The following is a 24119-nucleotide window of genomic DNA, read 5'->3' as shown; positions in this document are numbered from 1 at the left end:
TTTCTCTCTCATCATCAATATACCATTGTACTCGTTTTAACTTTCTTAATAAATACAAGTATATCTAACATCATATTTCATAATAAGATTTATTTTGAACACGTTACTAATAAAACAGAGTAAACATTAGTATGTACAAAGTGAAAAGAGGTCAAACACTCAAAACATGTTGATTATTCTAGAAGGATAGAATAACCTATAAGTTTAATATATGTTTTTATAAAGGTTCACACAATTCAACGAGGTTTAGGTTTAAAGTTCAATACGATCTCTAAGTCTTAAATTATCAAATTTTCAATTTTCAGTCCGGTTATAGTTTGGACCAAAGACAGCCTTAGTTAAGATACTTAACAGAGTCAAGCATGTAATGAGACAAAAAGCCTCAAACACGAAATAAGAGCAATAGAATATACACAAGCACTTCAATTGCAAACACCCCGGCCTCTCTTTTCTCCTTTTTATAAATGAAGATTAACAAATTACATTACAATTACATTTTTTTTGTTGTTGGGTGAAGTGAAAAGGATATAACCAAAAGTTCACGGATCAACCACCATAAAAATTGCTGATAATGCCCACCACCTTTCACATTCTGTTGCACGGTGATTTGCATCCAAAAAAAATTACACAAGCAATCGTGAAAACTCCACCTCATTTACTCCACAACAAATTTTCCTTCAAATGATTTACCCAAAGATATTCACCCAATTTCCAGCAATGAGGAGACTACTATGCAGTTATTCCGACTCATCCTCGTCAGGTAAAATAGGAGTAAGTAATGAGTATTTCACACGAAGTGAGATTTTACCCTTTTCAACGACGAGTTTTGCACCTGAAACAACCCAATAGCCTGGAGTGTCTTGTGGTCCTCTTGTCATCTCTGTGGTGTCAACAAATCTCAGAAGCTTGGGTGCTTGAACTGGAACAGGAGGACCACCAGGATAAACAGCAGAATTGATATTCACATCAGCTGGCTGTGGCAGTGGCTTTGCCACAGTCGTGAAGTGTTGGCTAATTAAGGTTGATATGAGCCCTGATTTGCGGCCCAAACCTGGTGATCCATCCCACTCTGAGTTTTTTACCGGTGTGGCTCCTAGAACAGTGGAGAAACGGAGTCTAAGAAAGAGTACCTTTTTGAACCCATGATCACCAACTTGCAGTTGGGCTCCAGTTACAATTGAAAGATCTTCATCGGACTCAACTGGTGCTGTGCATACATGAGAAAAATTCTTCCATCCGACTTTCTCATAAAATCTCCGGTCATATTGTTCTTGCAAAAAATTTCCGGTAGAATCATCCTTCAACTGAAAAATTTTAGGAAGAGATGACAAATGCTGCAGGTGGATGGCCACACGATTGCTTTTCCTACCTTCAAGATAAAGCCGTAGGCCAGTCACAGGCCTCTTACCTACATCAACCTGCAACCAAATTCAGAAGCAAGAAAAATTAAGATACACCTACTTCCAAGGGAGTATATTTGAAATCGCCTTGCTGAAGCTACAATTAAATAGTCCTGTTTTAGACAGCATGGTTGTTTATGCACATCTTTAACCACTAATATCTTTATTACATATTACTAAATTAAAATTTGATAATTATTTAAAGCACTCATTGAGATGAATCAGACCCCACACAATTATGTTTTATCTTATTTGTTGGATATAATTTGATTATTCTCTCAAATTGTGAATAGTTGCTAGATTCGAAACAAGTATGAAGTACACAAGACAGAAACAAAGAGAGTATTATAGAATGCTTATATACGAGTGAGACAAGCTGGGTTTTAATAATCAATATTCAAATACTAGATTCATTTGAACATAAAATCACATAAAATCAACTTATTATAATTTTACTAATACACATTTAAAGATAACAGTGGTCAAACTTGTTTTTTGGAGAATGAAAAAGCAAATGATGCAAACAAAAAGGACAGGTGGAGTATAATACTAAATACTTAGTATCCTATCTTCTTAACATGATATATTTGTTCGGCGCCTATTTGAATTGATGGTGAACCTCCAGTAATCCACAATTTATATTAAGATCCTATTTCAAACTTGTTTGTTGATAAGTAAATTTTAGCTACCTCACTGGGTTTGTAAATGCAAAATTAAATGATAACCATGATGGTTTAACAGCTATAATGCAAAGAATGTCTGCATTCAAATCACATAAAGATGAAGACTATATAGTCAAGAAAAAGTACCGGCGTGGTATTCACATAAAGCTTTGGGCCCATGAAACTGAACTGTAAAGAAGCATAATTTTGTTGCCGGCGTTGAGGACCCAAGGGAAGTTCACTGAACACAGGTGCCCATGTTCTTGGTAGTTGAAATTCCAGAAACTGATGAAGCTCTTCAAGCGGTGGTTTGTCTGCAAAAATACCAAAAAACATAAAAATAAATAAATAAATAAATAAAGACTTTTAACAGAGTGATTTCCCTCAATATAGTTGGATCAAAAATTATTTCCCATTATACATTGGTTTAAAAATAAATTCCCAAGGTACCGTCCAAGTAGGATCGGTGCTTGGTTCAGCTTAGAACCGCTAATGTCGCTAGCGGTTTCATAAATAAAACCGCTAATGACATTAGCGGTTTTTTATTTTTTTAAAAAAAAAAAAATACAAAGAGACCTGTTGTTACAAAAAGCAGGTCTCTTTGTTCTTAGTATTATGAAAAGGACACATACACCCAAGTAAAGCGGGTTTGTCAGTTAGTGTTTGTTTTTTCTCAAAAGGAATATAAACCTGTTATTTCAAAATGAGGTCTCTTTTTGCACATATATACATAGTATTCAATGCATTTAAAGAGGGAAAGAGACCATTTACTAATAAAAGGTGGTCTCTTTTTAAAACCGCTAATACAAGTAGCGGTTCTAAAACAAAAACCGCTGCTGTTATTAGCGGTTTATGGTGAATCAAAATAAAACCCACACCAATCCTACATGGACGGTATTTGGGGAATTTATTTTCATAACGACGTATTTTTACATTATTGTGGGAAATCACTCCTTTTAACAACTTCATGAGAGACTGGATATGATAACCCTTGATCTGCTCATAGGCAACTGGCAACCAACACAAGGTTAGATAGGTTTCTAATGTATAATGTAACTAGCATGATCTTTAACTGACCACATAAATAAACTTAAAAGTCATTTTTCAGTTCCGGTATAAACAAAAATCTTTGCTGCATATTTCAACATTGCCCCCCAATAATATCAAAATTACTGGGAATTTATCATTTCAATGCAACCAAATACTACAAGTTCAAAAAAATCTAAGCAAATATCCCAGGCTTAAATCCCATTTACATCCTTTTAAACAGTCTCTTCCTTTGTATATCACTCCTTCGAAAGTCATAATAATATTAAAATAACAAAAAATATTAGAGTTTTGATGTCAGTTTTATTCTACATTGACCTTAATAAACAATGTATCTCATAGAGAGCATACACAAAGAATTTTTCTAATCAAGCCTATAGCAAGGCAACCTTTTCTGAGAGCAAGCACTCCTGCAATTTATTAATTAGGGAGGGGGGAGTTCAACCAACAGCAGTAACAGAGCCATTATACTTCAACAAAATGCCCAAAATAAGTGCAGGTATCTAGTACACCTCTCTCCCTGAACCACTTCTTTTTCCTGATGTGTGCGGCATTTACTGGAGCTCAACTCTGAAATTACTTCCCCCGCACCTCCCTCCTATTTCAAGAGGAATACTACGTATATTGTCTCCTCAAGCTTTAGACACCTTGAGTGATTAACCTAGTTCCTTTTAATTTATTGCATCTAAAATTTTAAAATAGACAAATAGGAAAGCAAATAGCCATTTGGTGCACCAGCTAGTTATCACCATGAAAGTTACAAATCCAGCTAAATTACTTCCCAGGTAATGGAAAGCAAGGGTTGCCCACCTTGATCTGCTAAAATAAGGGCAGTGTTTCCCCTTGACTTAGCCTTGACAAAGCAATCATTGGGTTGGAAAATGATTATCATATTACATCACATAAATCTATTTCGAACATATTAACAAACAGCGTTAAAGTGATAAGATGAAATGCTACATGAACTTACAGCGTAAGTAAAGATTTATTGCATGGCTTAAGAACCCACTTCCAGGGACACCATTCAATAGAGATGTGATCGGGATAAAGGACATTGAAATTACATCTGGCTCAGATTGTACAGTTTGTAACCACTCATGATGAGGAATATTCCTGTTATCATTTCCTCCTCTCCTCTTGCAGATGGTAGTAATGTCCTGGAGCAAATGAAAAAGGTTGAAGAAAAGACAAATAGTGTTTATTTTAAAATATTCCAGTATCCTAAAATAAATAAAAATAAAAAGATGTTCCAATATCAAAGAAACTTAGACCATAATACCAAGGCACATTGCACTACACAAATACCTCCTTGTGTGAATATGAACAAGAAGGACTCATATTAGCAAATCTCAGACGTTGTTCCCGAACATCAAACTGCGGAGATAGGATCAATCAGTTAGATAACTTTTTTCCAACCAAATTAACAATTGGCTCAAATAATGCAAGAAACAATCAAAATGCAACCAAACACTAAAACATTTTATGATAGCGAAGAAAACCTTTCCATCCTGAAAAATATGACCAGAGTTCATGTCGTACTGCCCATTTGCATCTAAAAACCTTTTGTCGGCTATCTCCTTTAACTTTTTCTGCACTTCAGCAGGTTGAAGGTGTGATGAATGCTGTTGCTTTACGCATACAACATCCTTTCCTCCCATCTTTACCCCAACAATAATGTGTGTCCCAAATATTTCAATGAACCTGAAGTAGTTCAGAAGCACAAGTCAAAGGCTGATATCATGGAGTAGCAGAACACATCATGAATTATATCTGACTTATACTGAGGAATGATTTTTAAAAAATCTTGCATGATTTAATGAACTCAAATTAACCCTCCAACCCAAAAATAGATGTTACCAATTAAAAGGTGGCCTTCATAAGATAAGGCCTTGATGAAAGCATGCCATGGGGGAAAAACAGCTTGATATAGCCACTAAATTTAAACTAACATCTTTAAACACAAGATATTTCCAAGTAGGAAAAAGGAACAACTCTAGAGAGAGATCTGTCTGGGACACTGTTTCTAACCTTTTGGCTTTCTAACGAAACGGAAATTAAGGGTTGAACGTATCTCTTCCATTCATATAAAGTTAAGGTAAGGTAACCTCCAAAAATACAAATTGAAGCAATATATATCCCAACATGGGCCAATGTGACCATTTAATAAAAAAAACTCCAATACCCTTTTTAGATATCAAATCATAGAATAAAATCACTTTCAAGATGCCTTGCTGGTGACATGGTTTACACAAGACTCAACTATGTTGATAAGTGGAGGGCAGAATTCACTTCGATATTAACTTTCATCATTTAAAAGAAAAGATCAGCAAGCAAATGTTGTTTTAAATTTAATTCAAAAATCTACATAAATCATTAAAACCTTTTATAAGAAAGCATAGCAAAATGCCTTTCTTGAGACTCTAGTCAGCAGTGACAAGTCACTAAATACAGTAGAAAAGTGTTCTCGATTAAACAATTAATTCAAAGCTTCATCCTACCATCAATCCAAAATCATGGGCATACAATCGTTACACCAAATGAGCTTGCTTTAGTATGACTAAAAATGACAAAACTATGCTCAAAAAGGACAGTGCACTTGCAAACAGTGGTCAAAACAGACTTTTGTCCTCTTTTTTTTTCACCTTTGATAAAGAAAATAAGGGGTTTTCTACAACATACCCTTGTGTTTATTATAAATCATCGTTGTACCCTAGATTTATTATAAGCCTCTATGGTACCCTTGTGATTTTACAAATGTCATTTTTACCCCCGCTGGGATATATCTCTGTTTATAAATTTTATTTGTAAATGTCTTGCAATTTTCCGTATCACTTTTGGGAATAAAAAAAATAAAACTAGAAAGGTTTCTTGTGTAGGTTGGGAAAATGAGTTTAAATAAGAAGTGAGAACTGAGTTTCTCCCACTTTAAACAAGGAGTTTAGCATAATTAAGTGAATTTTATTTCATAAAAGAGATTCACTAACAAAATTTATTACTAGATAGATAACAACAGGGCAACACCGAGACACTTTTACAATCACAAAAATAATTGACTTTTAGAAAAATATACAAGTGTACACCTTAGAAGAACCCACATATCAAACTATAAAAGGGTTGATATTTTATATAGGTACATCCCCACTAATATAATCATACAACTTCATATCAAGGCTAATTGATATAATTCAAAACGAAATTTACATGTATAGGCCATATGGTTGTTGGTAATAAATGATAATAACGGAAAAAAAAAAAATTAAATTAAATAAAATAAAAAAAAAAAAAATTGAATTTTGCAAAGAAAGTACCATGCATGTCCATGATCATACAATCTGTCCCACAATGAGTTTATCTTACAAAAAATCTGTAACCCCCAATATCACCCCTATAGATTGTAATGAAATTTTTTGAAGAAAAACTAAATGCACCAAACAAAACTCAAATTCAATATCAAGCTAACAATAAATTTCAATTAAATCTAATAAGTAATTGAAGTATTTTTAGGTGAAAAGGATGCACCTATTAAACTAGAGATGATAGCATAATAAATGAACATGACTTTACCTAGCCAGTGCAGCAGGCTCCCATGACGAGGGGACAGCTTGTTTTACATGGTCACGCAATACTAGCTGATTTTTCTCTAAAGCAACAGTATACAGGGTAATGAAAACCCCATCAAAAGCCAATGTTTTTGTGTAGGCTGCATCCTTTTGCCAGCATCCCGAAAAGTCAAACATAGAATTGAAGAGGCCAGAGGGTATTTTACCAGTTAATGATATCTCTTGGTTGAACTGTTCAGACATCTGCCAAGATACCCAGAAATATGAAAAAACTAAACATGGCCATAATATACATTGCATAACATTCTCTTTCTAGCACACAAAAGGGAGGGGAGGGGAGGGGAGGGGAGGGGAAACCAATCATCCATAAAGATATGATAGCTGGTCAGCTATATATCAATAGGTAATGATGCTACACGTCAGCAACCACAAATGATTTATCAAATATTTAAATAGAAAAACAATTGACATTTGATGGCCTTATTAAGATTATCTGAAAACTTCAGCCTCTAAACACAAGTCCCTATGTTTTAAACACAAATGATTTATCAAATATTTAAATGTATCCTTAGTTTTAAAAGACACAAGGCACACCAAGGCACAAATGGCCTTGCAGCCTAGGCACAAGACGAAGGCGCGCGCCTTTTGTATGCAAGGCGCATTTATTTCAAATTATTTTTTACTTTGATTGTACTTAATACCAATTAAAAAGATTCATAATAAATTAAATAATGATATATGAAAAGCTAAGGTAGTCTGAATTTGAAAAAATGTCCATCATTCTTCAATTTATAACTTAAATCTTAGTTATTTTCCTTGAGGCGCAAAGGCGCGCCTTACCAAAGGCGCGCCTTACCAAAGGCGCTTTGAGGCGCGCACCTTCCGTAGGTGACTGTGCCTCACCTAGCTAAAGTCAATTTCCCAGGAGCAAGGCGCGCTTTTTAAAACCAAGAATGTATCAACTGAAACTTTGTTTTTTCCAATGCTATAAGGTCTCCAATCTCATTTTCTCAACCAGTTGTTTTAGCACTGTTTTGAACCTAAATACCATAGAAACCATATTGGGAAGCACTTATTTCAGAAATAACAGGTCAGAGTGATTGAATTGAAAAGGAAAGCTTAAAGATGATAAACATGCTTCTTCAATATATCCAATACAAATAATACTCCAACATGCAAACCAAAGGGGAATTCAATTTGAAGTACTTCATTGCACACGTTCCTTAGTCTAAAGCATTTACACTTCAATGTGAATCATACGAGATGTTAGTATAGAGCCTTAAGTAAAATGTGTGATCAATAAGGGCTGATGGCACTCATTTGATTCCTTGAAGAATTTCATGTCTTTTCATAGCTATTTTCCTTAGTTTTCCTTTAGTTTTGTTCCTTATTCTCTTAGTTTGCATTTCTTTGCTTGGTTTTGTGTTTCTCATGCATTTCTTAGTTTATTTTGCCTTTTTCTCTTTTATTTGCTTGTTTTCGTTTGTTTTTCAGGTTAAGATCGTGATTCAAAGATTCCTGAGTCTCCTTCCCTCATTTCACATCATTTTGGATGCCTCTTGCTTGCCAAGTGTGAAGTAATACAAAGGTGAAGTTTATGAGTTGGTGCACGCATGCGGTGGGGGCACCATTTTGGTGTTGAACCCACCGTGAAAGCCATTTCAAGACTGCCTACCTTAGAGTTCATCACCATCACCAAGGTTGAGCATCATCGAAGAAGGGGAGGAGTGCCGCGCCTCCTGAAGCCCTGTTTCCGTACCCACATTAGAGCGGTCGTGCCCTACCTTTGCACGCTTCCGGGGTCTTTTTGGGACGATCTAACTAATTTCTCCTAGTTATTTCTACTATATATAGTTTTACCTTCTATTTTTAGAGAGAGAATTCAATTAGAGATTAATTAGATCATTTTAGGGATAATTGTAGAGAGAGAAAGAGGAGGATTGTAGAGAGAGAAACCATTGATTATGATGATTGAAGATTGATTCTACTTGATTTTGAAGCAAGTTTGTAAGGATTTCTTTACTTTAATGCAATCTTTGATTCTTGATTTCATTTGAGTTGTTAATTGTTTAAGTTTGATTAAGTTTTGATTGATCTTAACTTGTTTGATATGATGATGATGATTTTGTTGATTAGTTTAGCTTTGATTGCAATTTCTATGGATAGTGAGTAGATAGCTTGCTAGGGTGATGGTGAAGCATATATGATGTGATGAATTGATATAAATTGGGGGATTTTGATGGAGTTGATGATGTGATTAAATTGGTTGTTTGATTATGTGCATGTGTGCTTAGATTGAAGAGTAACTTTGATTTATTGCACAAGATTGCATTGTAGGATCACATTGATACGGTCCATTGATTTGTGGCCTACATTTGTCGATTGAGGTGATTTGTGAGGTTCCTAGTTAGTGTCTCTCGTAGTTGACGCTAGTTTGACCTATAGGAGATTAGCCTATCACTCTCTCTTGATTACATAATCGACCTTCCCTCGCATCACTCGACTTAGTCAACTTCCTATCCCAATTTGCTATGTTCATTGCTAATATATGTAGATCCTAAACCCTAGTGTTTCATTATATTGATTTCTATTGCTTGTTTGGTTTGTTTTGTCGCTTAGATTACATACACCTACCCCTTGACTTCGAGATAGCTTGACAAAAGTAATTAGCTCCCATTCCTTTGAGTTCGATCCCTTGACTTGCCATTATACTTGTATAAAGGTGTGTCGAGAGTTTATAAATTTTGTTTTGACATAGGAAAGTTAGCCCAACGACCTAGCTTCCACCTCGTGTCAAGGGCCTGTTCTCATTGACTGAACTCAGAAGTGAAATGAATATTTTATAAGAGAAGGAAATTAGGAGCTCAACTGAATTTCAACGTAAGAGAACATGTCCTAAATGTCTTAACATTGTAGCTTGTGTTGGTTCTTTAGAAATTGAAGGGGTTTGGTTCGTTAAATTGGAATTGATTAGTATGGAATCTCATACTAAGGGAGCATGGATTCTAAATTCCTTATTAATCTGAAGTTGCTTGGTCTATAAGTTCAATGGTTTCAACTTCCCATTAAATGAATGCATTTTGAATCTTACGGAGTGAGGTGGGAATGAGACTCCAAGAGGAAGGGGTAGAGTTAGAACCCTCATGGTATGAGGTTTCATAGCTAAAAAGACTAACCAAACAATAAAATGAATAGATTGGACATAACTCCATTCCAAAAGGTCCACCAAACAACCCCTAATATTTCCTCCATTCTTATTTAGTTGAAACATTTTTACATTTGACACTATTCCCAAACTCTAATTTGACTAAGTGTTGTGATTTATAGTTATGATAAAATAAAGCTACGTGGGACTTTGTCAGAACGGTCTCGTTTATATATTCATATTATCAACTTTTTATGATATTTACTAGACGATAATTAAAGTTGTGTGTTGGCAAACTTGATAAAAGAAATGAGTAAGCTAAAAAAGAATGGAGGAAGTAGGCTATTAGGTTTGAACATTATGTCTTATTTTTCAATTAAATGTTTATATTTGAAGCTCTAACATAGTTATATATCCATGTTCGACAAATAAACATATTTATTATAACTTATGTTTTATGCTTGTTTGAGCAATGCTAATCAAAATGAAATAACTAAATACCGTACTAAGAATTGCAAAAAAAAAAAAAAAAAAAAAATTCATTTATGAGAAACAAAACGAACATGAAACTCATGTATCTCAAAATCAGTGTTGGAAGAAAAGGCGTTGAGGCACAAGGGGTCATGCGCATTTTCTGGTCTTGGCGAGGCGATTTTGATGGATGCAACTAAGGTTCATGGAGGCACAAGGCTAAGGCACATGGGCAATCTGGAGGCCACTAAGGCGCACCAAAGCACAACTAAAGCTCACAATAGTTTTATAATATTGCTTATTATATGCGTCTCAGTGTCTCACTTCAACATACCACACCAAGGCACGCCTTGGTGTACTTTGAGCTTTTTTATAACCAACTCAAAGTAGAAGCAAAATAGCTGTCCAAGATTTCAGCAGCATACATGAACACTGTATCTTTTTTGGGGAGAAGGGGGCAAGGATTGTACATCAAAAATAAATATAATATAAGTCTCATTTTTTGCAAGAATTTAGAGTTGTGCGAAGCCAGCTTCGTTTAATCTTTGTTTCAGGGTGCACTTATTTCAACCCTAAATGTACATCCAATAAACTCCTTCACTAGTTAATCAAAATATTTGGTTCATTTCAGTTAAGGTATATATACTACAAACCTAGGTCATGAAAATATCGAAGAAAGAAGCTGGCATAATCAAATCCCAATATTAGACATCTTTGCAGCAGTGAAAAGCACCATCAAGTAGCAGTAGAACCTAGTTTAGTCCCATGTGTTGCACGGGTTAATAGACATTATTTTTTAAAAATAGTTATCAAAGTTTTTTATTCGAAAAAGTTTAATCATAATCTCATTAATTAATTTAGAAAGAAGTACTGTATTTATTTTGTCTAAAGACTTAGAAGGAAAATAATTGAAGAAATAAATGATGTTGTCAAAAATAGTTTTGGCAGGAAAAAATTTCATAAGAAGTTGACATGTGTCCTTTAATGTTCAACATGTGTAAGGCGGGTGTACGTTAATTTTAATATAAGACGATGCTTATAAGCCTGAAGCTATTTCAAGCTAAAGCTATTTCAAGCTGAAGCTATTTCAAGCTGAAGCTATTTCAAGCTAAAGCTATTTCAAGCTAAAGCTATTTCAAGCTAAAGCTATTTCAAGCTAAAGCTATTTCAAGCTAAAGCTATTTCAAGCTAAAGCTCAGTTTGAGGGTAACTTTAACTAATGGCAACTTTAACCACTTAAAGGGTAACTTTTACTTTGTCGTTGGTTTGATCTTATTTTAAATGTGTAATTTCGTATAAATTCATGAATACATACTGATAAAGGCTAATATAATTAATCTTATACACGTTTTTTGTAAGATAAAATTTGTTATTTAAAAAAATAATAACTTTTCTTAGTATAAAGGGTAACTTTAAATACTTTTATGATAACTTTAACCCGTCTTACAATAAATTAACATACACCTACCTTTTTGGAGAATTTGTATTTGAGCCATCATTAGAACTACTACAGTAAAGTAGGAGTTTTTATAAAAATATCCCAATTACGGGAACATACTCTTAGAAATTGACAACATGAACCCCATAGGTAAGACAACTGGACTAGCTGCAAGGAAGCTTTATCCAGGAAATTCTTATTTAGTAGGAGCTGCCCATAGGTGAAAGAGGGGAGCAGGGTACAATGAACATAGTCCTATAAGGAAGTGGCTCATTGGCTAGAGAATAGAGGCATTCACTATAGCTTAAGCAATGCGGCAGCCACCTTTCATGTGGATCATCATGTGGTTACCGGATGATAGAAAAAACAAAGCAGCAATTTTTAAATGAGCACAAAATGTAGATACATAAAATGTTCTTCTGCTATAGTAAAATGGAGCTGGCAGCTAATAATTAACTCTCATCTTTATTTCTTAAAAGAAAAATTTGTTAGAAAAAACCTTTTAAATGCCTCAATTTGCAAGAAAAACCCTTTTAAAATGATTTTCGTTTAGATCTTCCATGATCACTTATTTTGTTAGATGAAAACTTCCCTCCCTTTTTCCAGCATTCACAAAGGGATTCAAGCGTTGACCCCATATTTTCTCTACTTACACCCAAGTAAGTTTATATTTGAAGTTTTGAACACCCTCCTTCTATCTTCCCTCAAATTTCCCTCCAAAGTAAATGCCCTATCTTCTCTCTCTAAGGCTTTGCATTTCAATCATATGCTCTCTCTCTCTCTCTCCTCTACTGCACAACATTAATTGAGCAACAATTATCTAAAGTTAGTGTAAATTCATCAAATTATTGTTGTAAATAGTATCAATTTTTTTTTTTTTTTTTTTGATACATTTCACTAACTCGCCTTTCTACTTTTGTCAATGACTAAAGAAGGAAGAAGAGGGTTGATTTCGTGGCTGTAGAATTGGCATTTCACGAACCTTCTTTCAAGTTCTCCTTGCACATGAAATCCCACACCCACAATTCACCATTAATTATACAAAATTAGAAGAAAAAAAAATTAAGGAATTAGAGAGATGAAGAAAGAGATTTGACCACTATAATGAAGAAGAAAGAGAACTGGCCACTAGAATGGTGGAAGAAAGAGAACTGAAACCGTAATTTACCTTTCAATTGAGTAGGTTGGGTAGTTTTGCCTCAATTCACCTTAAATGTATTACTTCCTCTGTTTTATTAATATTGCAACAAGGAGGAAATTACGCATCCAAAACACATTTTATATGATAAATATTTATAATTGTATAAGAGTAAAAATTATAAAAAGGTGATGTTGTGAAAGTATTTTATGAAACGAATCCAACAAGATCCTACATAACTATATTTTGTTTGACATATAAATCATATAATATGGTCAAACAAGACTACAAGAGTGATGAATAGTGCAAAAAGTCCATTGTTGCAATATTAATAGAACGGAGGAAGTATATATTACTCTAAAAAGATAGAGAGTAAATTGAAGAGCAAAAAAGGAGGGAAAATTACCCCCAAACTTGGAGAAAATAAGGGGTCAATGCCTGAAACCCTCCGACAAGGCTTCATCTAACCAAAAAAAAAAAAAAAAGCGGTGGTTTTTTTGAACAAAAATCCTTTTAAAAGGTATTTTTTTAGCAAATGAGGCATTTAAAAGGTTTTTTCTAACAATAATGAGGGGATTTTTTGCAAAAAATCTTATCCCACGATTCTTTTAACTTCTAGTGACTTCATAATTTTAGCCGTCAATCTAATATTTACTACCTCCGTTACATATTAGTTGCAACTTTGGGCAATATTTTCTCACAAACAAATATTGCCCAAAGTTGCAACTAATATGTAACGGAGGTAGTAGTTAGCTCTTTGATCTCAATTTTCTCTATGTAATTTGTTCTGCTAGGCTGCTAAGAGCTAACTGCATATTTTCCTTAGCAATACTTAATGGGTAACATTTGGCCATACTATGTCTCCTCCAAAAGAATATAAAAAATTAAAAAAAAAAAAAAAAAAAATATATATATATATATATATATATTTGGCCATACTACAATGACAGCCAAGTAGTGTAGGACAAACTTCCTGGTAAAACATGTGGTAAGAGCAATTCTATAAACACACACTCTTAAACAACCACATACATGAAATTCATTCATGCATAATGAGAACTGGCCCTTCTTATTCTCAAGAGTATGTTCCTGTTATTGAGATAATTATATAAAAACATCTATTCTAGTGTAGTAGCTCTAATGAATATGTTTTTTTTATAGAAATTGGTAACCACATGTCGTAAGCACAACTCTCATTAATATAATCATAAGTTCATTGTACTACAGATTTCTGCTTTGATGCAAAACTACAGCATGTGTTCGTTCTTAAACTCATTTACTAGCCTGTCAGCAGTCGAAAAAAACAGGCCCGGCCCTTAGGGTGAGCAACTGCACAGGCATATCAATTTAAGAATATAACAAATAAGCTAGCATTATTATTGATAATCTCCGTAGGTAGCTCAATGGTCAGATGCTAGAGAATATTTACAAGTGGTTCAAGGTTCGATAATTGTTGTGAGCTTCACTCTTTAATTTTTTTTTTTTTGGGTGACACAATTATAAATTGAATGGGGCCTATTTAATTTTAATCGCACAGGTCCTCTGTATACTTTGGGATGGCCCTGGAAATAAAGGAAATAAGCTGAAATTGAAATCTCTGTGACCAATTCAAGGACAAGGAAAAAGCATCACAAAGTTACTAGTTCTTGTTCTCTAACTTTCATAATTTCACCAGATTCATCATTACCCATATTTTAACTTCGTGACAAGGTAACACAAGTACACAACTGCACAAAACTTCAAACCAATCCTAAAAATCCATACACTAGAAAACATAAACAATAAAAATTATTAAGGTTTACATATAAATTAAATTCCAGTAGAAATTAAATTAGCAGCAGTACCTGTTGAAAAGATAGAACATCAGACCTAAACCTCGTTCGTTCGCCTTTATCACATTTTATAGAATTAGGTACATTAGGTACACTAATTCCACCGGGCAAAGGAATTTCTTGACAATGATCTTCATCAATTACAATCAAATGAGAATCCAAAGTATCTCCTTTACAAAATTTAAGCCGAAGATCGGCCGAAATATCGTATCCACGGCCAATCGATCCAATCGCCACTTCAGCTGCTTTCGCAGCCGATAATTTCAATGCCATTTACACCAACATCACTCAAAAATCACTCCAATTTCATGCAAAAAAATAAAATAATTTAACAACTTCTTGAAGTAGAACCTTGAACCTTTCAAATGAATAAAATTCTCAAACTCTATGTAATATAGCCGAAAGTTGAGGATTGAAGCGGTAATACTGCGAAAATCTAAGCTTGAATATGAATTGGGGGAAACGATAAGAGTAAAATTAGGAATTTGTAGGAGAATAGAGACAATAAAGCTCGAATCCTGAGAATGGCGGAAAAGGAGAGAGAAAGATAGGAAACCCTAAATTGGCAATTAGGAAGAAATTAAGCAGGAAGAAAAAAGGGGGTGAAGAAAGGTTGAGGCTGCTAACTGCTGCATAGTAGCGCAATTGATGTGTTTCACCAAAGATTGCAAAGAGTTTGGTGTTGTTTTCTTTACTTGTGTTTTTTTATTGATTTTTTTGGGGGAAAGAGTGAGAAAAGGGGAATAGATTGGTCAAATCTTGGAATGATCAAGGATGAAAATATTGAAAAAGCATGAATGATGCAAGTTTTGATTCATTTCTTTCTAGAGATTATGGTGAATGATGGACCGCTACCCGGTATGGGTCACCTCGCCCAATGCCAAGTGACATCAGTTTTTAATAATAAGATTATATTAAATTTCAGTTTTAATATATTAAATTTGTGGTTAAAACTATAATTCGATTTGATAATTACTTATATGACTTTTATCAGTATTAGTTATCACTACTTTACTACTTATATCTTAAACAGATTAAAGTTTATATTTAATAGTCCACCATGCTTCGCAATATAAAATGTTTTACTTAGAAAGTTTTGACCAATACCTGAACTTAGTCGACAATGGAACCTCCGGCGTCTGAACTTCCGGCTTTACCAAGGTAGCTGACCCCAACCCCGTCTTCCTTAGATCAGGCACGGCACAGATCTAATTTGCTTCCTACCTTAGATCGTAGTCTCTACTCAAACAATCTCTATTGTATTTATGATGGTACTTTTAAACATAAATATAACTCATCTATGACATAAGTTTTGAGAGGATAGCGTTCCCTTTTGAAAGGAAAATTTTTATTTCATTTGAAAAGATTACAACACTCATTTCTTACAAAATTAACAAAAGAAAGTCTAAACAGACATGACAAGAAATAGAGTTTTTCTCTACTTTAAGAGAGATGGAGAACCAATCTTTCTCTTAAGGTGAGGATTTTCTCTAGAGAATTTTCTTCCTTTTAGAAATGCTCTAGCCAACTCACTTCAAGCCTACCTTCACTTCTTTACCTAATGCTCTTTATATAGGGGAAGGCTCACAAAGGTCACCGACACTTTCTATGGTTTACAGAAAACCATGACTGAGCAAGTGAATATCGTTCACTGCTTTTCTAAAGATAAATAAAACGTGCTACAACAATAAAATACATTATTGCTGGTGTGGGCTCAAAACTCCATCATATCTTGTAGATCACTTTTACTGTCTTTACTATCTTCATAATGGACATACATTTGGTTGTCTTCTTCTATACCGAGATCCATGATACATTTGGCAGCATATGATTCATCCCATGTGACAAAGATCTCCAATAAGTGTTCTTTTCCTTTTAAGGACAAATATCTCCCAGCTTCAACTTGTTCAATATAATCATACACAGATTCGCCATGTAATAATCCTTCTAAATAATTTCTTAACCATTCTCGTGTTACTATTGTGGTACTTCCAACATGTATTATGACGGGTGGTTCTTCCATTATCGCTAATTCGCTATGAATTGGTTAAGATACTGAGCAATATAGAAAAATCTATAAGCTCTTGTCTCCGTAGGATCTTTTACTCGTCTCTGCTGGATACAGATTAGATCTTTGACTTTGCGATGAACGTCTTCAAACATGATCAGGAAATGCATGTGGAGAGCTAACTTTTCCTTCAACCATTTCAATGTTTGCACTTTACACTTGGACTTGTTCAACTCTTCCTTTGTATCTTGTTGCATCATAAGTTCTCCTAAATATATACCTCTGAAATTTTGTAAGCTTCTCAATGAAACTAGTATTATGATTAGGAAATGGCACAATACTATGAACCATTCCATAATCCCTAGCTTTGTAGTGCTCCGCCACATATGGTGCCTCCATTATAGAGAATGTGAATGAATTGACACAGTACCCACTCTGGAATTGGTGTTGAACATTATTTTACTTCCCCACATATCATAGACATCATACAACTTGTATGACCTTGATACAACTAAATCGTACCAGAATCTAAAATCAAAATCTTTTATTTTATTTAGTATTATGTTCTGAATATCTAGAATGAGTCGCAGGATGATGACCATTACTTCATACATTAGGAACCTTCGAACTGCTACATGATAACTCTTAATCAAACCATCTCGATATCTCTTTTTTTTATGAAACAATCATGGCCTCCATCAAGGCCCAAGTGGAGGATGAAACCCGCTCCATTGCTTTTAATAAGAGCTTTTCTCTCTGCCTCCATCTTTTTAGTTGATGGGCAGAGGTTTTTCTAATGTCTTGTGCTTCTTCGCCATTGACTAATTCTTTAGTCAGACTATCTACCAAAGAATTCTTCGATCCCTGTATATGTTCAATAGTAAAAGAGAATTAATTAAGCTATAATTGCAAACGCATGAGTCTCCTTTACGCTTGCATATTAGACAAATTCTTTTTAACAAAACCAAGTATGCCTTTGCAATCTATTCTTATTAAGAACTGTTTAGGGGCTAAGACGATTAAGAACTTCTCGGTCCCTCTCATGACTGCAAGGATTTCCTTTTTGCATGGTAGGATAATTTAACTCAGCTTTATAAAAACTTCCACTGCTATACCTACATAGTCTTTCTCCTTCTTTTATTTTTAACACAACACTCCAGTGCTCATTACTAGCATTTGTTTCAAGGATTAAATCATCTTCACTAGTAGGTAATGTTAGTACAGGAAGGTTTTTACACATAGATTTTGAATCTTGAACAATTTTAGAATCACTTTCCTTCTAGTTCCAAGTTATTTCTTGATTTTTCGTTGTAATGGTTTCTTAATTGAGCAAGATTTTTTTATGAAATCAGAAACATAAGTTAAACATCCTAGAAATCTTTCTAGTTGTTTTCTATCTTTAGTTTTATCTGGGAATTTTTCAATCTTTTCCAGAATATGTTTTTGCAATATTATTTGTCCAGCTTTAATCTCTAATCCTAGAAACTCAATTTCTTGTTTAGCATAAACGCATTTATCCTTTCCAAGGATTATACCATGCTCAACACATTTTTGGGTTATCGCCTTAAGGTCATTCATATGTTGTTCTAAATCTTTTGAGAATACTAAAATATCATCTATGTAAACCAAACAATAATGATTAAGTTCTCTAAAAATATTATCCATTCTTCTTTGAAATATCTGTGAAGCATTTTTTAATCCAAAAGGAATTACTAACCATTCATAATGCACTTGAGGGGCACTAAATGTCGTTAATGGAATACTTTCTTCTTCCATTTTAATTTAGTAGCCACTCTTACAATCTATCTTAGAAAACCATGTGGCTCCTTGTATTCTATTAAATAACACAGTTTTATTAGTGATGTAATAGCTTAGCCATCAAAGATAGCATTGTCATTTAGTTGTTTATAATTAATGACCATTCTAGCTTTACCTCTTTTTCTTTTGCATGATTCTTTACCATGAATGTTGAACTATTATGTGGACTTTTGCTATTCCTAATCAACTTTTTATTCAGCAATCCTTTTATTTGCTCATCAAATTCCAATATATCTTGGTAGGTATAAACCATTTGTCTTACTATAATAATTTTATTAGGATTTGTTAGAGTTATCTTAGCAAATGTCTTATCCTTTTTTCAATGTTCTAATGGATTCGTTGAATATAGTTATTCACATATTTTTTCTTGTTGTTTATTTATCTGATCTATTAATGATAAATCACACTCAAAAATTCTAAGTGTAACCTCTCGTTGTGTAGGTGTAACCCTATCACCACGCTGGCTGCGCGTAAATTCCATAGTCTGATGAGTATAGGCCTTTGTTATTTTTTGTATGGGAACATAATGACCATTAATAGTAAAGATTATTTGATCAATGGTTTGAGTGCATGAAGAGTATAACCTTTTGAAGTTATTTCCTATTATCATATCATGACTAGGTTAATTAATGGCCCATAAAATAGGAATAACACATTGAACTCCTCCAATTTCTATTGGTACGTAATTTTTCAATTATTTGCGTATGCATCATGACACTATTATTAGCAATTCTAACTTGCATAGGATTTTTAGCCTTTTTCCACAAGAATTTTGGGAATAATGACCTTTTTCCAAAACTTGTAGAACAACCACTGTCAATATATGCACCTAATTTATATTTATTATAATCTTTAATGCATATATCAATTGGAGTATAATTGCTATTAGGATTAGTATTGGATATTTCATTAGAGGCTTCAATTTTCATATTAACTTCATCTTCATGTACTGGTTCACTCACAGTTTTGGTTCTATATCCAATTGCCTTTCTTTTATCAATAATAGAATTATTCAGATCTTCATGCACTTCTAAATTAGAACATGAATTAACATCTATATTTTGTCTTGCTGGTTGTTTTAAGGCTTTTTTAGCTTCATATTTTTGATGTGTGACATTTTTGGCACTCATTTGGTTCCTTTTTGGATGATTTTTATTTCATTTTATCTCTCTTTTCTTTAGTTTTCCTTAGTTTTATTCTTGTTTTCTTCATTTTATGCTTTTTGTAGTTAGTTTCTCTTTTTCATGTCTTTTTCTAGTTTACTTGTTATTTTTCTCTTTTACTTGCTTTTTATCTTTTGCTTGTAGGTGGTAATTGATTGTCCAAGAATTCCCGGGCTTCCTTTCTATAGTTTTCCATTGATTTTCATGCCTAAAGCTTGTGCAAGAAGTTTCAAGTCAATGAGAGGTTCAAGGAGCATGCTTCAAAGTCTTGTTTATGCCTTCCTCATGGCTCATTTTCTTCAAGAAATTCAAGGAAGTTGCTGCCTACCTTGTCCTCCATCATCATCATCTAGGGTGCGTGCACCTTGTGAGCAAGGGCAAAGAAGAAAGGAGGAAGCTGCAGCTATGTGCGGGCGCACTTGAGGAGTGTGCGGCCGCACATCTGTCGTGTGCGGCCGCACATCAGGTGTGTGCGGGCGCACATTCCTGGGTACACTCCTTCGAGCGCCCGCACTTACGAGGGTCTATTTTTGGGCGTCATTACCGACCTCTCCTTTGTATATATAGTTATTTCTACCTGTTTTTGGAGAAAAAAAGTTTTTAGTTTTAGATTGAATTTGATAGTTAGTTTTTGGGAGAATTTTAGAGAGAGAAACTCAAGAACTAGAGAGAGAAACTCATGATTTTTGGTGATTGCTCAAGGATTCCTCATTGTATTTGATCTTTGGATCAAAGTTTTGTAAGGATTTTCTTCTTGATTTCAATACAAGTTTGATTTTAGTTGATTTCATTAGTTTTTCATATTGTTGATGATTGATTTGGTTATTGATTGAATTTTGATTGATTTTGATTGATTGTTGGTTTAATCTTTGAATTCAAGTATGTTTATAATGAAATTGATGAATGTAGTAGTTTTGATCTCCATTTCTATGGCTAGTGAGTAGTTTCCTAGCTAGGGAGATGGTGAAGCATGTATGAATAATGGAATAGTGTAATTTGGGGATAATTGATGGAGTTGATGATATGATTAAATTTGGTTGATATTTCATGTGCATGTGTGTGATTAATTGAGGTTTGGCCATCTTTGATTAATACACTAGATTGCATTGTAAGCTTGCTATGATACGGACCATTGATTAGTGAACTTGCAATTTCACGATTGAGGTGCTTTGTGACGTTCCCTAGTTAGTGTTTAGCGTAGTTGACGCTAGTTAGACCTCTAGGTGAACCACCTTAGTATGCTCTTTTGGATACATGATGATTTTCCTTCATATCGCTTGACTTAGTCGGTTTGACCTCCCAAATTACCTTTTCCATTATGATTGCATGTGGATCCATTGCCCTAGTGTCTTAGATTGATTTAATACAAGTTTGCATACCTAGTTAGCTTTACTTCTACCTAAAACCCCTTCTTGATTCCGAAATAGCTTGATCTAGACTTCGTGCACTTGATATCCATTCCCTTGGGTTCGACCTTGACTTGCCACTACGCTAAATAGGGGTTAGTTAAGCTACAAATTTTGTTTGATAGGGTGGGGTGGTAGACCAACGACCTACCGTTCTCCGTCCCATCAAAATGGCGCCGTTACCGGGGAATGGTGCTTGAGTGTATGTTGTTTTTGAGTCTATTTCATTTTGATAAAATACAAAAAGATTTTGTTTCTCTAGGCTACATTTGTAGCCGTGCTACTAACATTTTTGTGTGAGTTTTGCATGCATAGAACCCGTGATCGTCCCCTTGTTCCCCTTGATCCGGAAATTGAGAGGACTCTTTCAAGAAGAAGAGTGGATAATAGATCCTTGGCTTATAGCTCTTCAAGTGAAGAAGAAATTCAAGAAGAACAAGGAATGGGTGAAAATCCTAGAATAGCCTTGAAGGAGCTTGGAGTGCCCGGGGCATATAGGTTTGAGAGTGGAATAGCTCCACCTACTACCCCGGCAAATGACTTCGAAATCCGGCCGGCAATGATCACCTTGATTGAGAGAAGGCAATATAGTGGGGCTAAGAATGAGAGCCCATTGAACCATTTGAAAGAATTTGAAAAATATTGCAACACTATCAAAGTCAATGGGGTCTCTCAAGAATTCATCCGCCTCAAGTTGTTCCCTTTCTCTCTATTAGGAAGATCTTTGAGTGGCTAGACAAGGAAGTGAAGCCCAACTCCTTAAGAACTTGGGATGATGTTACAAAGGCTTTCTTGTCCCGTTTCTATCCCCAAAAGAAGACGGCGGAGGCAAGAGCCTTGATTCAAGGGTTCAAGCAAAGGCCGAGTGAAAGCCTTTATGAAGCATGGGAGAGATTCAAAGAGTATCAAAGGGAGTGCCCTCACCACGGAACCCCCACATACCAAGTGATCCAAATCTTCTATGGCGGTTTAAGTCCCCAAGGCAAGTCATGCCTTGATGGAGGGGCCGGGGGCCCTATCATGAACAAAACCGAAGAAGAAGTTGAGGACATCATTGAGGACGTGGTGACATATTATAGGGATTGGCAAGATGGGGAGAGAGACTCTTCAAGCAAGCAATCTTCATTGTATTCGGTGGACCATCTCAATGCAATCAACAACCTTTCCTCCCAAATGACAAACTTAGGAAAGGAGGTCACCGCAATCAAAGCTAAGTTGGAGAGCACTTCTACCTCTTCTCAAGCTTCTAATCTTCCCTCCCAATTTAAGGGGAGAGGTACTCCTTCTAACTCTCAACCCCCTCCCTCTTCACATAATATGCCTTTGGGTTGCTTGTTTTGTGATGCATGTGGATCGTATGATCATGACTCTAGTGTTTGTCCTAATGAATGTGTTGATGAATTTGACAACAATGAGTGTGAACATGTTAATTTTGTGTCAAACAACAATGTTCAAAGGTTTGATAATAAAAAAGGCCAATGGAATAGGAATTACCAAAACCAAGGCAATTTTGACAACTATAATCATAATGGTGGTTATAGGAACCAAGGGAATCAAGGTTCTCGTGGTAACCATAACCAAGGTTATAGTAGCCAAAATCAAAGCCAAAACTATGGTAATCAAAATCATAATTATGGTAATCAAAACCAAGGTTATGTAAATCATAACCAAGGTAATGGAAACCATAATCATGGTGGCGGTAACCATAATCAAGGTTATGGTTCAAATCAAAATAGGAGTAATTGGAACAACCAAGGAAGGGGAAATTTTCAAAACAATGCTCAAAGAGGTCCCCCACCCGGTTTTGTTCTAAAGACTCAAAATGAAAATTCCTATTCACAACCTTCTTCTCCTAAGACAACCTTGGAAGAGTTGATTGATAATCAAACTAAGATCATTAACACCTATATGGCGGTTAGTGATAAGAAATTCAATGAGATGATGACCCACAATAAGATGCTTGAGACTCAAATTACTCAATTAGCAAGCACTATTAAGGATTTTGCTAGTCCTTCATCTTTGCCTTCCCAAGGTGTTGAACCAAAGAAACCCGTGTACTCTATTGCCACAAGTGGTGGAAATGATTTTGATGAGGGAGTTTCTTGTTCAAAAGAGGGAAGAGATGAGAGTGGTGCTAAGGAGAATGAAGTGGAAAGGGTTGAGTCTAAGGAAATCTATTGTGAGGTTGACAAAAGAGAAGAGTGTGTTGGTGAAAAGATGAGTGAGATAGAGAGATTTCCCGATCTACCATATCCCCAAAAATATTTGAGATTCAAAATGGATGAGCAATTTGGGAAGTTCCTTGAAGCTTTTAAGGATGTTCATGATTCTACACCCGCTACCGAACCAATTCCCGACATGCCTAAGTACTCCAAGTTTGTTAAGGAGATCTTAAAAGAGAGAGAGGATTTTGATGAGGGTAGTTCGGTGGAAGGTGGGAAGTGCTTTAGTGCTCTTATCCATGGTGAACTTCCGAAGAAGATGGAGGATCCGGGGAATTTTTCAATCCCTTGTCGAATTAAGGAAATGGTTTTTGAAAATGCTTTGTGTGACCTTGGTGCTAGTGTTAGCATTATGCCTTTCTCGGTCTTCGAAAGGCTTGATCTAGGTGAGCTTCAACCGTCCAAGATAACACTTCAATTGGCCGACCGTTCTATTAAGCTTCCTAAGGGAAGAATTGATGATGTCCCCTTAAGGATTGGAGAGTTTGTTTTTCCGGTGGATTTTGTTGTTCTAGAGATTGAGGAGGATGAACATATTCCAATCATCTTAGGGAGACCTTTCTTAGCTACCTCGGGAGCTTTAATAGATGTCAAAGGAGGTCAAATTACTTTGAGGTGTGGGAAATTAGAAGAGAGTTTTAAGTTAAAACCAATGCATGAGTCTTTATCTTGTGTCCAAGATATCGCATGTGCTAGTCTTTCTCGTTCCATTGATGGTATGTGCATGATTGATTCTTCTACTAACAATGTTTTTGAGATTGTTGATGATGTTTGTGCAAGTATTAATGACGTTAGTGAAGAAGAATTTG

General features: G+C 34.9%; 1 protein-coding gene and 1 pseudogene across 1 annotated transcript; both read right to left on the bottom strand.

Moving 5' to 3' along the window:
* Window positions 1-421: 421 nt before the first annotated feature.
* Window positions 422-15478, bottom strand: LOC145601130 (MACPF domain-containing protein At4g24290-like). Its single transcript, XM_081657073.1, has 7 exons — window positions 14706-15478; window positions 6674-6912; window positions 4609-4810; window positions 4415-4483; window positions 4080-4266; window positions 2210-2376; window positions 422-1418 (listed from the first exon to the last, which is right to left on the bottom strand). The coding sequence occupies exons 1-7, from the start codon at window positions 14964-14966 to the stop codon at window positions 738-740; spliced, it is 1806 nt and encodes a 601-aa protein (XP_081513199.1). The 5' UTR covers window positions 14967-15478; the 3' UTR covers window positions 422-737.
* Window positions 15479-21921: 6443 nt separating this feature from the next.
* Window positions 21922-22020, bottom strand: LOC145603262 (small nucleolar RNA R71; annotated as a pseudogene).
* Window positions 22021-24119: the final 2099 nt, after the last annotated feature.

The sequence above is a fragment of the Chenopodium album genome, chromosome 21 (assembly GCF_948465745.1).
Source record: "Chenopodium album chromosome 21, dcCheAlbu1.1, whole genome shotgun sequence".
In the NCBI taxonomy this organism is placed as follows: Eukaryota; Viridiplantae; Streptophyta; class Magnoliopsida; order Caryophyllales; family Amaranthaceae; genus Chenopodium; species Chenopodium album.
This window is presented reverse-complemented; position numbering and strand designations above follow the sequence as displayed.